The sequence below is a fragment of the Acipenser ruthenus genome, chromosome 1, assembly GCF_902713425.1.
Source record: "Acipenser ruthenus chromosome 1, fAciRut3.2 maternal haplotype, whole genome shotgun sequence".
Lineage (NCBI taxonomy): Eukaryota > Metazoa > Chordata > Actinopteri > Acipenseriformes > Acipenseridae > Acipenser > Acipenser ruthenus.
Window position 1 is genome coordinate 109,891,267 of NC_081189.1, and position 17,662 is coordinate 109,908,928.

The 17,662-nt window shown below is 41.2% G+C and overlaps 1 protein-coding gene across 5 annotated transcripts in view; it reads left to right on the forward strand.

Moving 5' to 3' along the window:
* LOC117420831 (WD repeat-containing protein 49-like) overlaps positions 1 to 17,626 on the forward strand; it is a 30,972-nt gene extending 13,346 nt beyond the window's left edge. For 2 of the 5 annotated variants that reach the window (XM_034920530.2, XM_034920548.2), the window contains 13 exons: positions 92 to 171; positions 265 to 322; positions 1,222 to 1,267; positions 2,033 to 2,092; positions 2,859 to 3,021; positions 4,196 to 4,285; positions 9,238 to 9,296; positions 10,831 to 10,972; positions 13,471 to 13,510; positions 13,875 to 13,963; positions 14,428 to 14,600; positions 14,748 to 14,830; positions 15,438 to 17,626. In XM_034920530.2, the coding sequence (XP_034776421.2) occupies positions 92 to 171; positions 265 to 322; positions 1,222 to 1,267; positions 2,033 to 2,092; positions 2,859 to 3,021; positions 4,196 to 4,285; positions 9,238 to 9,296; positions 10,831 to 10,972; positions 13,471 to 13,510; positions 13,875 to 13,963; positions 14,428 to 14,600; positions 14,748 to 14,830; positions 15,438 to 15,600 (1,246 nt within the window). In that variant the 3' untranslated portion in view covers positions 15,601 to 17,626. Of the gene's footprint in view, positions 1 to 91; positions 172 to 264; positions 323 to 1,221; positions 1,268 to 2,032; positions 2,093 to 2,858; positions 3,022 to 4,195; positions 4,286 to 9,237; positions 9,297 to 10,830; positions 10,973 to 13,470; positions 13,511 to 13,874; positions 13,964 to 14,427; positions 14,601 to 14,747; positions 14,831 to 15,437 lie in introns of those variants that run through there. The other 3 variants (XM_059033830.1, XM_034920549.2, XM_034920550.2) reach the window with 3 other exon arrangements.
* The last annotated feature ends 36 nt before the right edge of the window (positions 17,627 to 17,662 follow it).

Below are 17,662 nucleotides of genomic sequence, written 5' to 3' on the forward strand. Positions count from 1 at the left end.
AAGGCATGTTAATGTTGCTAGTCCCAATAAAAGATAGTGACTTTTTAAACTTGAATACACTGGTTCACCATGTGGTTGTGCTGTGTTACAGGCTGATTACTGGGAGTCGTGACGGCTCCGTGAGGAAGTGGGATTACAGCAGTGGTCAGTGTGTATCAGTACTCAGACACGGTAAAATGGCTGAATGTAAAGTACTGTATTTACTGTACATGAAACCGATATCAGCAGTATTGTAAACAGCAGCATGTTTGAATTTCTTTACAGCGTCCAACATAGCTGATGAAGTCAACAGCTGCATCCAAGTTGAAATACACAGCAACAGGTACAGTAAGTCTGGTATTACAGCTAACACAATGCTTAAACAATGGTACTTGTACAAATTATAATGGGAATAACCAAATTCCAAGGTCAAACCAAGGTATTGAGATTGAATCATTTCTCCCTGTAGCCGTGGCTGACTGACTTACAGTTCTAATTTCTGTGCACTGCAGAATGCTTCCTATTGACCTGACTTACAGTTCTAAATTCTGTGCACTGCAGAATGCTTCCTATTGACCTGACTTACAGTTCTAAGTTCTGTGCACTGCAGAATGCTTCCTATTGACCTGACTTACAGTTCTAAATTCTGTGCACTGCAGAATGCTTCCTATTGACCTGACTTACAGTTCTAAGTTCTGTGCACTGCAGAATGCTTCCTATTGACCTGACTTACAGTTCTAAGTTCTGTGCACTGCAGAATGCTTCCTACTGACCTGTTGTGTTTGATTCCTGCTCTCCAGAAAGACAGGAGAGGCTGTGACCTTTCAACAAATACACTTAGAAATATTGCAACAGGGAAAAAGTTATACAGCTCAGAAGAGCAGCAACTGCACTAAGAACCATTCAGCGTCATGCCATTCATCTTGAAAAGAGGAAGTGAAAGGTGAAGGACATTCAAATGGAATTTTAAATTGCCTTAATTTATTCTTTAAGCAGGACTTTTTATTCCTTGATGAAACACCCTTGATAAAGTCATTCTCTCTACTCACTTGGAAATTGCGTAAAGACAGGGTGCTCTTGGAATGATTGAGAGTAACGCTGTACCCTGCAATTAATAACATACATATCATTGTGTTAAGTTGTGAATATGTATAGAATTGCTTTTGCCTTCTCAACAAAATAAATCTTAACACATATACTGTATGCATGCATGTATTTATTTTATTATTTTTATTTTAAAAGGTATATAATATCTGTTGGTTGTGATAGACGGATCAGCATTTTTCCAGTGAGTATCTCCATAAATTCTGCTCTCCTTCTCTTTATTACACAAACCCCTACAAACTATACCATGATGTATCCTTTCCCTCTGTGGTGCTGTACAGTCTTACCCATTGAATAGATAAGGTATAGCAGGGTTTGAATGGGATGTGCATCTTTTGTTTATGTGCATTACTAGGATATGGGCGACTAATTCACCACTTCCAGACAGCACCCAGTTTCAGGTGATGTGCATTCAATGATCGCCTCTTCTGAACAGCATTCTCATGGCAGACACTGCCATCCAGGGCAGGAGGTGCAGAAACAGGACCATGTGTTTTTTTTTTTTTTTTGAGCAGTTGTATTGTTCATCACTGGGTGAATGACTTATTCTGTATATATTTCAGTACATTTCCGAGAATACAGTCAAATACATTATCACTCCTGATGTATTTTAAAATGAAATGACCTTCTAGTCATTGTATAATTTCAATATAGCACTCCAGGGTGTATGTCGTTCTGGGATATTGCCACTTTCCACGCAGTGGTATGCATATTGGATGTAATATTGGCTGTAATATTAAATCCATGACTTTAAACTCTCGATCATAAGATATATAAACCTCCTGTTTCAATTCATCAGTTAGGCCTCCTGTCTTTAAATCTGAAGCAGGTTAACAGTTTTACAATTTTCTGTCCGAAAGAGACTTTTATTTTTATTTAATCTGGAATGTTTACTACAATTATGTGGAAACCCATAGTCTTAATCCTTGATACTGGCACTGTTTCCTAGGATCACCAGGATGGTGCAAATGGTATTGAGGATCTAGGATCCCAGTGGCTACATCAAGAGGTAAGTTATTATCAGAAAGCTTGTCACTGAAGGTACCAAGCATTTCAATGCAGAGATGCGATGGTTTAGATGATCTGCTGTGGTCTGGGTAGGTGGAGCGGTTGCTTTGCTCAGTGGGCCTGATGGTTCTGGATTCCGGGCCAATGTCTGCTAATAGCAATGTTCCTCTTAAGTGACGTTAATGCTTGTCCTGATACTATACTATTGCAGGTACAAACAAATAGCATTCTTAATGGTACAGTTGCTGTACTGTACATACAAATACATTATTGTACAATTTCCATTACTTGTAACATGTCATAAGTGTAACAATATAAAACTCGCAAGAAACTACCCCAAACAAGATTTTTTTTCTAGCTAGTTTTATTTTGGTTTTTATCACAAAAAATAAAATAAAACTGTTTCTTTTCAGAAAAAAACTAAAATGACACCATGTCTCTTGCTTGATTGTGTAATATCTGTTTTGTTTCAGTTTTTGATGATGGCATATTAAATATGTCATTCTCTGTTTTCTGTAAAAAAAAAAAAAAAAAAAATCCCAGTTTGAATGACGTTCTTTGCTCTAACTGCTTTGAAATGGACATGGCCCAAGCTCCGGGTTACTGTGCCCCTTCGCGGTTGAGTTGAGTTTAACATCCTGTACCATGGAATTCACACAGCACCCCAGAGATCCAGAGTCACACGTTTCACACAAAGTGAAAGAGTAAAGCGTACTGTTCCTCTGTAATGCACAATAACTGGTTAAAACCTGTTGTGTTTGTTGTAGCCCAGCCCCCATCGAGAGGAGATTGTCAGTGTGTCCCTGTGGCCCCCCAGTCTCCTCGCCACTTCCAGCTGTGCTGGGGAGCTGCTCGTGTGGAACCTCATTTCGGGGAATGTCTTCACCCGGCTTGGCTCTGCAGACACAGCACCACTCAGGGAGGGCACAGGTAGGGATCTGTCTGTCTTCTCACATTTTCTAGAGGAACCGTATTTTCACGTTGTGATCTAAACACTGAGCTCACCCACAACTATGATGGGGTTTTATTTTGCAGTGTAGAGTGGTTACCGTGTACTGTGGTGTTTTATCCAGCAGGTGGCGATATAGAACTCTAATACCCCTTTCACACAGACGAGTTATGACGGCTCCGAACCAGTGTTGTGTAATATTCTGTATCCCATAAAATTGAGGGTTAGTCTATATTTGCATTATTACGATACAATGTTTTTTACTAATTAAAAAACACTTGATTGCATATAGTACAATAAGCAGGGGATGAGGAATTTTATGGGATACAGAATATTACACAACACCGGCACTTTCGGTCTGTGTGACTTGCCTATATAGTCACAGAGCCGTCGCGAGGTGGTTCAGAGACGGCACTGAAGCGTCTTAACTCCTGTGTGAAAGACTATGCCAGCACTGAAACGATTTCAAATAGAATGGCTGATCAAGAACGAGGTAGTAATTGGAGTCTGGAATAAGTTAAGGAATTGTTAACTTTACGGGCGGACAAGGAGGTGAATTCACAAATAAAAGGGACAGTGCATGATGCTGTAATTTATGGGCGAATCGCTGTTGCCATGAAAACGATCTGTTGACTGACATGTTTGAAAGTTGTACTCACATGATCCCTTTGGCTGTGTGAAAGGGTTATGACGGTATTATACCGGCATAGATTGTGCAACTTCGTGCAATGTGAATGGGTATGTGTCTCAGAGACGGCTCAGTGGCGGCATTTGTGTGTGAAAGGGTAAGTGTGTGAGTTTCTGGTGGTGGGGGAGGATAATCAGATAGGTGTAAACTCTGTGTCCCAGCAGATGGGTGAGAATTCAGCTGTAGTATGAACCTTAGTTCTTCTCTTTTTATATCTGTCATGGTCAAGGTTAGAACTAGGATTATCCACTTTACTAACTAGAGTTTGCTGCATAATAATAAGCATGAACCTGCTTTTGCTGACTTTAACAGTAACAGCCATTGTTTGGAAGTCTCAATGCAGCTTTAAAGGAGAAACAAATCTGATGAATTGCCTTTAACAATACAATATAAAAATAGCATATTCCTGTGACTTATAACACAAAGAAAAATACCCTTTCACGCAATGCTTCACCTTTTCTTTCTAGATGATCTGAATATTTGCAGCGTTCTCTTCATCCCCTCAAGGGGTCCCAATCAGAAGACTGCAGCATCCTTGGTAGCCAGTGGACCTGGAGGTATCAACACTGTTCTCTTTCATTTCATACTTTTGATTCACATTCATGCCATTCACCCTTTTACCCAGTATACCCCTTCAGTTGAGTTGGTATCATGTCTTCAGATACCAGGTACAAAATCAGACTCAGCTTTTGTTGAACTACAGGAGGGGGAAACTATCCAAGTGAAAGGCAATATTCAGAACTACCAGCGGTCGTATCTGAGCTGCATCTCAAATAACAACAATTAACCACTGCGGTGGCGTCTGGTTTATATCGCTGCAGTGGTGTCCGGTTTATATCGCTGCGGTGGCGTCTGGTTTATATCGCTGCAGTGGTGTCTGGTTTATATCGCTGCAGTGGTGTCTGGTTTATATCGCTGCAGTGGTGTCCGGTTTATATCGCTGCAGTGGCGTCCGGTTTATATCGCTGCAGTGGCGTCTGGTTTATATCGCTGCAGTGGTGTCCGGTTTATATCGCTGCAGTGGCGTCCGGTTTATATCGCTGCAGTGGCGTCTGGTTTATATCGCTGCAGTAGTTCTTGGTTTATATTGCTGCAGTGGTGTCCGGTTTATGTCGCTGCAGTGGCGTCTGGTTTATATCGCTGCAGTGGCGTCTGGTTTATATCGCTGCAGTGGCGTCTGGTTTATATCGCTGCAGTAGTTCTTGGTTTATATTGCTGCAGTGGTGTCCGGTTTATGTCGCTGCAGTGGCGTCTGGTTTATATCGCTGCAGTGGCGTCTGGTTTATATCGCTGCAGTGGTGTCCGGTTTATATCGCTGCAGTGGTGTCCGGTTTATATCGCTGCAGTGGTGTCTGGTTTATATCGCTGCAGTGGTGTCTGGTTTATATCGCTGCGGTGTCGTCTGGTTTATATCGCTGCGGTGGCGTCTGGTTTATATCGCTGCAGTGGTGTCCGGTTTATATCGCTGCAGTGGTGTCCGGTTTATATCGCTGCAGTGGTGTCTGGTTTATATCGCTGCAGTGGTGTCTGGTTTATATCGCTGCGGTGTCGTCTGGTTTATATCGCTGCGGTGTCGTCTGGTTTATATCGCTGCAGTGGCGTGTGGTTTATATCGCTGCGGTGTCGTCTGGTTTATATCGCTGCGGTGGCGTCCGGTTTATATCGCTGCAGTGGTGTCTGGTTTATATCGCTGCAGTGGCGTGTGGTTTATATCGCTGCAGTGGCGTCTGGTTTATATCGCTGCGGTGTCGTCTGGTTTATATCGCTGCGGTGGCGTCTGGTTTATATCGCTGCAGTGGTGTCTGGTTTATATCGCTGCGGTGGTGTCTGGTTTATATCGCTGCGGTGGCGTCTGGTTTATATCGCTGCGGTGTCGTCTGGTTTATATCGCTGCGGTGGCGTCTGGTTTATATCGCTGCAGTGGCGTCTGGTTTATATCGCTGCGGTGTCGTCTGGTTTATATCGCTGCGGTGGCGTCTGGTTTATATCGCTGCAGTGGTGTCTGGTTTATATCGCTGCAGTGGTGTCTGGTTTATATTGCTGCAGTGGTGTCCGGTTTATATCGCTGCAGTGGCGTCTGGTTTATATCGCTGCGGTGTCGTCTGGTTTATATCGCTGCGGTGGCGTCTGGTTTATATCGCTGCAGTGGCGTCTGGTTTATATCGCTGCGGTGGCGTCTGGTTTATATCGCTGCGGTGTCGTCTGGTTTATATCGCTGCGGTGGCGTCTGGTTTATATCGCTGCAGTGGTGTCTGGTTTATATCGCTGCGGTGGTGTCTGGTTTATATCGCTGCGGTGGCGTCTGGTTTATATCGCTGCGGTGTCGTCTGGTTTATATCGCTGCGGTGGCGTCTGGTTTATATCGCTGCGGTGGCGTCTGGTTTATATCGCTGCAGTGGCGTGTGGTTTATATCGCTGCGGTGGCGTCTGGTTTATATCGCTGCGGTGGTGTCTGGTTTATATCGCTGCAGTGGTGTCTGGTTTATATTGCTGCAGTGGTGTCCGGTTTATATTGCTGCAGTGGTGTCCGGTTTATATCGCTGCGGTGGCGTCTGGTTTATATCGCTGCGGTGGCGTCTGGTTTATATCGCTGCGGTGGTGTCTGGTTTATATCGCTGCAGTGGTGTCTGGTTTATATCGCTGCGGTGTCGTCTGGTTTATATCGCTGCGGTGTCGTCTGGTTTATATCGCTGCGGTGGCGTCTGGTTTATATCGCTGCAGTGGCGTGTGGTTTATATCGCTGCGGTGGCGTCTGGTTTATATCGCTGCAGTGTCGTCTGGTTTATATCGCTGCAGTGTCGTCTGGTTTATATCGCTGCAGTGGCGTCTGGTTTGTATCGCTGCAGTGGTGTCTGGTTTGTATCGCTGCAGTGGCGTCTGGTTTGTATCGCTGCAGTGGCGTCTGGTTTATATCGCTGCAGTGGCGTCTGGTTTATATCACTGCGGTGTCGTCTGGTTTATTGTTGTGTTCCCATTTCCCTGCCCTCATGGGACTGAGCAGTTACATTTGGCCTAAACACAAGTGTTATGCCAATTTTAAAAACTCAAGTCTAAGCAGGTCAGAAGACAGTCAGAACAAGAGAAAACAATCTCTGTATTGGAAATCTACATGTAGTACTATGAAGTCTTTAAAATCCTACAAGCAGCTGACACAATTAACCCTAACCAATGCTAGTGTTACTGGATAGGCTGCACATTGTTTCCCCTATTTTACTGCTTTGTTGTACGTATTCCTGTGATTGTTTGGATATTTTTATTTACATATCCCTGGTCATAAATCAGTTTCGACAAGTTATATAAACCTGTTCCCGCCCCTCTGAGCCTATGCCGGAGCGATCAGGAAAGACAGATGAACCAATCAAAATGCTGAACTTTAGGGGAGGAGTCAGGAACCACTGAAATGTTTCTGATTGAACAGGTTGGATTGAAGACGCCGTTGTTGTGAATTCGGGAAGGCCCGATATGAAATGAAAATAATGGGTCGAAACTGATTAATGACTAGGAATATGTTAATAAAAATATCAAAAGATATTGCAGGAATACGTACAATGAAGCAGCGTGCTAGGGAAAGTAATGATTTGTGTTTTAAACCCTGCAGCCTGTTCAGGAACCGGAGAAGCTTAGATGGCCGAATGGCCTCCTCTCAATTAAGAACATAAGAACATAAGAAAGTTTACAAACGAGAGGAGGCCATTCGGCCCATCTTGCTTGTTTGGTTGTTAGTAGCTTATTGATCCCAGAATCTTATCAAGCAGCTTCTTGAAGGATCCCAGGATGTCAGCTTCAACAACATTACTGGGGAGTTGGTTCCAGACCCTCACTCTTCTCTGTGTAAAAAAGTGCCTCCTATTTTCTGTTCTGAATGCCCCTTTATCTAATCTCCATTTGTGACCCCTGGTCCTTGTTTCTTTTTTCAGGTCAAAGAAGTCCCCTGGATTGACATTGTCTATACCTTTTAGGATTGTGAATGCTTGAATCAGATCGCTGCGTAGTCTTCTTTGTTCAAGACTGAATAGATTCAATTCTTTTAGCCTGTCTGCATACGACATGCCTTTTAAACCCAGGATAATTCTGGCTGCTCTTCTTTGCACTCTTTCTAGAGCAGCAATATACTTTTTGTAACGAGGTGACCAAAACTGAACACAGTATTCTAGGTGAGGTTTTACTAATGCATTGTAGAGGTTTAACATTACTTCCCTTGATTTAAATTCAGCACTTCTCACAATATGTCCGAGCATCTTGTTGGCCTTTTTTATAGCTTCTCCACATTGTCTAGATGAAGACATTTCTGAGCCAACATAAACTCCTAGGTTTTTTTCATAGATTCTTTCTTCAATTTCAGTATGCCCCATATGATATTTATAATGCACATTTTTATTGCCTGTGTGCAGTACTTTAAACTTTTCTCTATTAAATGTCATTTGCCATGTGTCTGCCCAGTTCTGGATGCTGTCTAGATCATTTTGAATGACCTTTGCTGCTGCAACAGTGTTTGCCACTCCTCCTATTTTTGTGTCATCTGCAAATTTAACTAGTTTGCTTACTACACCAGAATCTAAATAATTAATGAAGATTAGGAATAGCAGAGGACCTAATACTGATCCCTGTGGTACACCACTGGTTACTTTGCTCCATTTTGAGGTTTCTCCTCTATTCAGTACTTTCTGTTTTCTACATGATAACCACTCCCTAATCCATGTGCATGCATTTCTTTGAATCCCTACTGCGTTCAGTTTGAGAATTAATCTTTTATGCAGGACTTTGTCAAAAGCTTTCTGGAAATCTAAATAAACCATGTCGTATGCTTTGCAATTATCCATTGTTGATGTTGCATCCTCAAAAAAATCAAGCAGGTTAGTTAGACACGATCTCCCTTTCCTAAAACCATGCTGACTGTCTCCCAGGACATTGTTACCATGTAGGTAATTTTCCATTTTGGATCATATTACATATAATAGAAGTCAGGCTTATTGGTCTGTAGTTACCTGGTTCTTATGCTCTAGCACAGGTGAATGCACACCCACATCAGCCTTTTTAAAAACGCACCAATTAAAAAGTAAACCTAACCAAGTGTTTAGGTTAGTGCCATAATCAGTTGGTTTACTCGACATATAATGTAAAACATCAGTGTTTTTTTTTTTTTTCTTTTTGTTTTTTTTTGAGTTGAGGTCAAATTTAGCAGCTCAGTCCCTGAGGAACAAGTAAACTGGAACACAATCAATCAATCAGCAAAGAGCAGCAGAACCCTGTGATGTCATTAACCCTGTCACCCTGCATTCCACTGCCGTGCTACTATCTACTATCCACTGCTACTATCTCAGAAAAGACAGATATGACTCTGTTCGGAGTTCTGTACCTTGCCTTTTCTTTGTATGATTTCTATTTATAAAAGGTAACCATGTTGAATTTCCATGCTTATTTTGCTGGTTTCCATCCTTAAACTATGTATTTTTTTGTCATATTTTTTACATTGCTTGCATATTTAATGGCACATTTTCTTTAATTTTAGGATGTATTCATTTCTGGAATATATTTGGTGGTGGAAAACTCTTTGGACAGTTCAGTGGAGTAAGTGTAACCTAAAAAACACCCTCTTATACACTAATGTGTCTTTTATTGCCAAACATAGCCCATGGAGCTCGGTTATTATCCCCCCCGTATATATCTAACTGCTTGTCCAATTCTAATGAAACTTACATACAGTTTCATACAGTTGTGGTGTTACCACTGTGGTAACATTCTGATAAAGCCCTTCTGCTACCAAAGGCCTTGTACAGAACCACTGCTTTGTGATTGAAGATTTGTGTAACCTCATTAGAATGGGTATAGCAATTGTGTAATTTAGGACAGCAGTGATTAGGTCCTGTACACTAGAGAATGTGACAGGTGTTAAAACAGACACCTCATATAAGGTCTTTCCAAATCCAGCAGTAGAGACAGATATTCCACCTGTAGAATCTGTGTCAAGTCTCCCAGTGGGCTGGGGTGTGCTAACTAGAGTCTGCTTTGTAGGTTAATTTAAAATATGTTTATCCAGAGAATCCCAGTGTGATGAAGAATTTTATTTGGATTAGGGCATCAGCAATGGCACAGTTCAGCCACGTCCCCTGGATAAACCAGTACGGTGCAGTCTAGTGAATGATATTTGAAGTTGGATCAAGTAAAGAACACAGTGTGAGGACATCTCATACACTCACATGGATCATTCAGATCATTATGACTTAAAGGGGGTGTCAAAGTACTTATTCAGGTTGAATTTCCTTCTGTAATGGTTTATTCATTTCCAGAGTAATTGTCCTTATCAGACCATCAGGAGGGCTTCCTGCTCGACACATTTAGACAAGTAACATGAGGTCAAGCAACATAAAAAAAATAATGATACCTGAATGAAGATCTGACAGACACTTTGCCTTTGTGCATTGTAAGACTAAAGGTGTCTCTGCTAATTATTATTATTATTATTTATTTATTAGCAGACGTCCTTATCCAGGGCGACTTACAATCGTAAGCAAATACATTTCAAGTATCACAGTACAAGTAATACAATTAAGGGCATTTATCACTTTAGTAAGGCAGTTTCTGTGCTGTGTGAAGGTTTCTGACTTGACTAAAAAACAACATTATATAAAATAAATTGAAAATTAGAAATATGTTAAGGATTTATCAAAATTCCAGTATATCTCATCTTGTGTATAGGTGTCACCTGTGCATAGACCATGACAAAGTTCTGAATTCTCTGAATCTCATGTCCTAATTCTATGTCGTATGTAGGCACTCTTATCAGAACAAACAAGCCCAAACTAAATGACACCTCTTATAATACCATGGTTAATGCTTTATTAGTAGTTTGTAAGAGATATAAAAATAAATATATAAAGGAAGTAAAGCATTGTAAACACTTGATCCCAGTTGTTCATGCTGCACTAATTGTCCTAATAGAACAGCAGCTGGTCAAACAGTTAATGTTCTGAAAGCTACATGGTGGTAATTTATTTTTTTATAGTGTCTCTTTTGTTCCTGCTTAAGGATTTTGTCTTTATTTGTTTTGCTAAAACAAAACCGAGATAATGCTGACAGTGTCAATCTGTGTATGTGTGCCCAGTCTCCACAGAAAGCCACAGTTGTTGCCCTGACTCTCAGTGGAGACGACACCTTGCTGTTTGCTGGAGATCGGCTGGGCTTCGTTTACATCTGGAATATTCAAGACTATGCGCAGAATGCTCCCGAAACCACCCTTCCTCCGTGTGAGAATACCAGCTCATATGCCTCCTCTAAGAATACCAGCTCATATTCCTCCTCAGTGTGACAATACCAGCTCATATTCCTCCTCTGAGAATACTAGCTAATATTCCTCCTCCGTGTGTGAATACCAGTTCATATTCCTCCTCTGAGAATTCCAGCTCATATCCCTCCTCTGAAAATACCAGCTCATATTCCTCCTCAGTGTGAGAATACCAGCTCATATTCCTTCTCCATGTGAGAATACCAGCTCATATTTCTCCTCCATGTGAGAATACCAGCACATATTCCTCCTGTGAGAATACCAGCTCATATTCCTCCTCCGAGAATACCAGTTCATATTCCTCCTCCATGTGAAAAGACCAGCTCACATTCCTCCTCTGTGTGAGAATACCAGCTCATATTCCTCCTCTGAGACAACCAGCTCATATTCCTCTGTGTGAGAATGCCAGCTCATATTCATCCTCTGAGAATACTAGCTCATATTCCTCCTGTGTGAGAATACCAGCTCATATTCCTTCTCTGAGAATACCAGCTCATATTCCTCCTGAGAATACTAGCTCATATTTCTCCTCCATGTGAGAATACCAGCACGTATTCCTCCTATGAGAATACCAGCTCATATTAATCCTGAGAATACCAGTTCATATTCCTCCTCCATGTGAAAAGTCCAGCTCATATTCCTCCGATTGAGAATACCAGCTCATATTCCTCTTGAGAATACCAGCTCATATTCCTCCTGAGAATACCAGCTCATATTCCTCCTCTGTATGAGAATACCAGCTCATATTCCTCTTGAGAATACCAGCTCATATTCCTCCTGAGAATACCAGCTCATATGCCTCCTCTGTGTGAGAATACCAGCTCATATTCCTCCTCTGAGAATACTAGCTCATATTCCTCCACCATGTGTGAATACCAGCTCATATTCCTCCTCTGAGAATACCAGCTCATATTCCTCCTCAGTGTGTGAAAACCAGCTCATATTCCTCCTTTGTGTGAGAATACCAGCTCATATTCCTCCTCTGTGTGAGAATACCAGCTTAACTTCCTCCTCTGTGTGAGAATACCAGCTCATATTCCTTCTCTGTGTGAGAATACAAGCTCACATTCCTCCTCTGAGAATACAAGCTCACATTCCTCCTCTGAGAATACAAGCTCACATTCCTCTTCTGAGAATACCAGCTCATATTCCTCCTGAGAATACCAGTTTATATTCTCCTGTGTGTGAATACCAGCTCATATTCTTCCTCGGTGTGAGAATACCAGCTCACATTCCTCCTCTGAGAATACCAGCTCATATTCCTCCTGAGAATACCAGCTCATATTCCTCCGTGTGTGAATACCAGCTCATATTCCTCCTGAGAATTCCAGCTCATATTCCTCCTGAGAATACCAGTTTATATTCTCCTGTGTGTGAATACCAGCTCATATTCTTCCTCGGTGTGAGAATACCAGCTCACATTCCTCCTCTGAGAATACCAGCTCATATTCCTCCGTGTGAGAATACCAGCTCATATTCCTCCTCTGTGTGAGAATACCAGCTCACATTCCTCCTCTGTGTGAGAATACCAGCTCATATTCCTCCTCTGAGAATACCAGCTCATATTCCTCCTCTGAGAATACCAGCTCATATTCCTCTGTGTGAGAATACCAGCTCATATTCTTCCTCAGTGTGAGAATACCAGCTCATACTAACACTGTGAACAGGACCCGTGTTGAAGGTGCAGTGCCTCATCTAGATGGCGTCCATCTAGAGTTCATAAAAATTAAACTGTGGCGACCAGTTGACCTTGGATAGCTATACATATGCAGGACCAGAGAGACTAATGATCTCTCTCAGTGATGGTCGCATGACTGCAGTATGAACCAGCAAAGGTCGAAAAATATATATTGTATTATAAGGTAAAATTGAACAAGACCGAAGGAGACTGTAGCTGGTACTGTATATGCATTTATTGGTTGATTAGGTTGTACCAAGATAGTTCACATGGTATCTATGCAGGGGGATTCCAGTGAACTGTACAAGCCGGTGCTTATGCCTTTTCATTGTCTAGAAAATACATTTTCACAGGCTCATGGGAACTTTTGTAAGTTGTTCACTTGAACACCACCCTCTATAGAAACGAGGAGGATTTTGGCAATGGCTTGTTTTGTTTATGCCAGCAATCCCTTAAACATGTGGTAAATTGCTTCCTATCCCTTGCAAACTTAATTAGGGATTTCTGGTCTATTGTGGTACACCATAGCACTGCCAAACAACCCACCCACTGGGGAAACCTCAATGTATGTATCACAAGTGGACTCTGTATGTATAAGTAACCACAACAAACAAACGTTTTTGTCTTCCAAATTAAAGTACACAGAATCAGGATACTGTTGTAAACACTGTAATAAATACTGGTATGTAATTGTGTGAATCCTAGGTTGAAGTTCCATTGATGGAAAACGTGACCTAGGTATAATAAGCAATGGCTAGTTTCAATTTTTTTTTTCTTCACAGTGTTACACAGCTGGAGAGCACATACCTGCAATATCACCAGGTACAGTAAGCTGCATAACATCTGCAGTTTCTTCATTTTCTCATTTCTGATGTGTTTGATCATTGTTGCTGTAAAAAACTGAAAAGAAGTGTGAGTAACTTCTTTTCAAAGGACAACAGGACTGAATGAGGTAACAACCAAGGCCTGAATGAAATCAGTTGCCATAATTCTGCTTTATCATGACTACGGTGCTGCCATAATTGTTTAGACACAAGGCTTAAAAACATGGCCTTTTCTGTTTTTTTTTTTTTTTTTTTAAGTTTTTTACTTTATTTTTTCTTCAACTCAAGTAAAGCTCAATTTCCATGAGTTCAACAGGTTTAATGAAGAATTAGCAGCACGTTTTTTTTGTTGTTCTGAACAGCGTTGAGTTTATCCCCGAGTGGCAGCTGCTTCTCACGTCTTCCCGTGACTGTCAGCTGAGGCTGTGGAGCTGCCAGGGGGAACTGATCGGTATGTGCGAGGGCCCGGTCCCTCACTAGAAACTCGAACTGCCCCCCATGTCAGTCTGCAGTGTGCTGTTCTTTTCATGAATGCAATCTGATATGTGTTCTGATAAGCATTAAGTGTTCCACCTTAGCAACACACCCCGATAGGGTCCTTCAGTTAAATGACGTGTGTCTGTTTCTGACCTGCTTCCTCCCCAGCATAATTTGTGATGCCATGATCCTGTTGCGATATGGCATGTGTTTTATTTCAGTCAATATGTTGTTTTTTTTAACTGGTGGAGGCAAGCCCTTTCTTCCTTTATTGTCCTAGTCAGGGGCATGTACTGATTTTAGTTAATTAGGTTCAATGCAGTCTCGAGGATAACGGTCATGTTTTATCCAATGAGACTTTTCACACCATTGGCATGTAATCTGTAGTCCTGTTCCTATGGAAGCCGTAGCTGGACATGTCTGTGGTCTGATCTGCAGGTATGTTTGGTGAGAATGAGCACTGGGATGTGAATGAGAAGGAGTCCTGGAGCAGGGAGCTCACAGAGGAGCTAAGGACTGCCTCTGGAGACCTTCCTGTGCAGGAGCCAGCGAGCAGCAGACCAGAGTCACCTACCACCAGCAATCCTGCAGACGGAGACAGCGGGAATCAGGTACTGTACACACTGCAGAGCACCGGGAGCAAATTAAGCAAGGTTTATCCAACCACAAAACATTTACTCCCCTCGGGACCGTGGTGCTTTAAAACCCTACAATGATCTAGTAAGACATACATGTTCTTGTGATTTTTACTTTTAAAGCTGAACACGTGTCAGGAATCTACCTCCTCTACAAACGAGTTGGCAATCGAAGAGGAGCTGGAGCTGTATCAATACAATCCCAGGTAACCATGTCAGTCACACCAGAAACTTTTAAAACGTTCCCTGTTCACTGTGTTTGTTCTCAATACAGAAACACATTTTCTAAGCACGATATCACATATATTTACTTTTATTTTTTTTTTGGGGGGGGGGATGAGCTATTTAGTCCTGAAAAGCAACAAATGTAGACCCCCTTAAGAACCTGTGCACAGTAGGTCTCAATATTTTAATTACATTTTATGGGTAACATTTTTTTGTGTGTGAACTATATGGGGGGTATGAGAATTTGCCCTTCTGACTTATATGCACTATTTAGTATAGCGTGGAAACTTAATATGGAACATTAATGCAGTGACCGGAGGGGATATAGCCTGTATTTCTAGCACCTGGGGGTCTCAAGGCTTACATTACAATGTTTATTTTTTGTTTGTTTTTGTTTCCGATGTAAAGATTTTTTTTTTTGTTAAGACAGAAAATGCAATTGGCAGGCCAATGTTCTTTAAAGGGTTCAAATGTATTTTGGTAAACTATATATATACACTGTGATCACAAGCACTATCACATCAAGTTTAATTTCAGGTGCTATTACTGGATATTGTTGAGCCAGTGCTTTCTTTATGGTCTTCACAGAGTTCAACGGGTTCATCTGAAGCAGGTGGAAATCCCTCAGGTGTGTGGGAGGCTGATGACATTCCACTCTCTGCATTGCCATGAGCTGGCTGACGTCCACAATGCCATCCACAAGCCCTGCCCGGCAGCAGAGCTCAACGATCCTTACGACTTCTCTTTCTAATGACATTATCATATTGACAGTCATATTAGAGTGCATTAGTAATTAATAATCAGGAAACTTGATGGAACTGAAGGGGTTTGTATGAAATCAGATCAGTGTGAGTTTTCACCTTTTAGAGCTCTACCTACTATTACCACATTCAGTAAATGCATTTAAATAATTTTTCTGTTCTCTTACTGCATTGCAATCATTATCTAGATAAATTACATTTTATTTGTATACCGACTACCAGGCATTACCATTACTATCAATGCATCCATGTGTCCTGTTTGGTGTTGCCCTATGTGCGTAAAGTGGGACCCACATTTGTGTAAAAATACAACCGTTTATTATTAATAATAATAATAATAATAATAATAATAATAATAATAATAATAATAATAATAATGCTGCATTATAAAGTGGCAGCATCATTTGGTATCTATGCTAGGACAACAACAACTAAGCAAAATCTAGGAGGAAAGCAGGCATGTTGGGTTGGGAACACTTAATTGAAACAAGTTTTAAAATCGTAAAAGCTGTTGTGGTTTGTATAAAATGAAAAGATGTGTCAGATATAAATACTATAAAATGCAGTGTAGAGGTAAGAAAGATCAGGTTTATGTTTCTAAAACGACTGCCGTTATGGTCATTGAAAAACTAAAAGTATCTCAACCCTGCCACTCTTCGATCTACAGTTTATGCTGCCCCATCGCCCTGGATAAGGGCACCTGCTAAGAAATAAATAATAATATTAAATAAGGTAAATGTGCCAGTTTCCCCAGGCTTATTTTGTTTAAATTATCTTGTATACAGTTTACTTATAAACCCCTTAATGAAGAAAAACAGCAGAGTTTGATTTTTGTAATATTTAATACCTCGTTTTGGTATTGAATAATTACACAGCTGCAATGGGAGATGAACTGTATTTCACTTTTGCTTAAAGCTGAAAAGACAGAAGCTGCCAGTTAGACATGTCAAACAACTGGAACTCTGCATCAACACGGAATATGTCCAAATTAGGGATTCCGTTAACACTGGAGAGAGAGGGGTGGTCTTACTGTTGTTTACAGTGAAGGCAAGACCAGGAAAAGCCTGGGAACCAAACCAGTATGTATGTGAACGTTGAGAATTAATAAACTGCAATGTGATTTAGTGCTTCCAATTTCTTAAATCCAGAAGAGAGGAGTGAAGGTTAATGGAAACCCTGTGGTTTAATCTTAATGACTGACGTTTCCAGTGAGATGATACTGTTTAGCATCACACCAATCATTGATACAGAGCAGAAGGGCTTTGACAAACCTGACAGTTTCTTAATTCACAAATACTTGGCCAGTACACAATGGATCTAAAGTTTTTACACCAACAGTTTTCAAAGTGGTCCAGGCAGTTCTGTTACAGCTTTCAACAAAATAATAACAAAAGCTGTCAGATATTAACCAGTTCAGTGCGGTTGAGCACGGTTGAGCACACTTGGAAGCTAGGCTAAAAAGCTGTCACCTGGTCTGAAATTAGCACAGCATGTTATTTGCAGCTATACATACTTGGGTTGCAGAAAATCAGACAAACTGACAGAAGAACCCTCACCATACCAGCCTTGATTTCAGACAGCTGATTGCCTTACAAATGCAATTAATAAAAAATGTATCCATGAAAGACACGATGTAAATACATTTTTGCACATTCCCTGAACAAAACATGTTGGCCCATACTTACTTACCCGTACTTTAAGTATTCCTTGGTTAATTAATTCATATCAGTGCATAACAAAGCCTGTCACCAGACACTTTATTCTGCTTATGACAGCCATATTGAACATACAAAGTATTTGCCGTAATCGCAAGGTCTGAACACCTACAGTGCTCAAGTTCAGTGCAAACACTTCAACATGCAACTCAGCAGCAGTGTGGAGTAGTGGTTAGGGCTCTGGACTCTTGACCGGAGGGTCATGGGTTCAATCCCTGGTAGGGGACACTGCTGCTGTACCCTTGAGCAAGGTACTTTACCTAGATTGCTCCAGTAAAAACCCAACTGTATAAATGGGTAATTGTATGTAAAAATAATGTGATATCTTGTAACAATT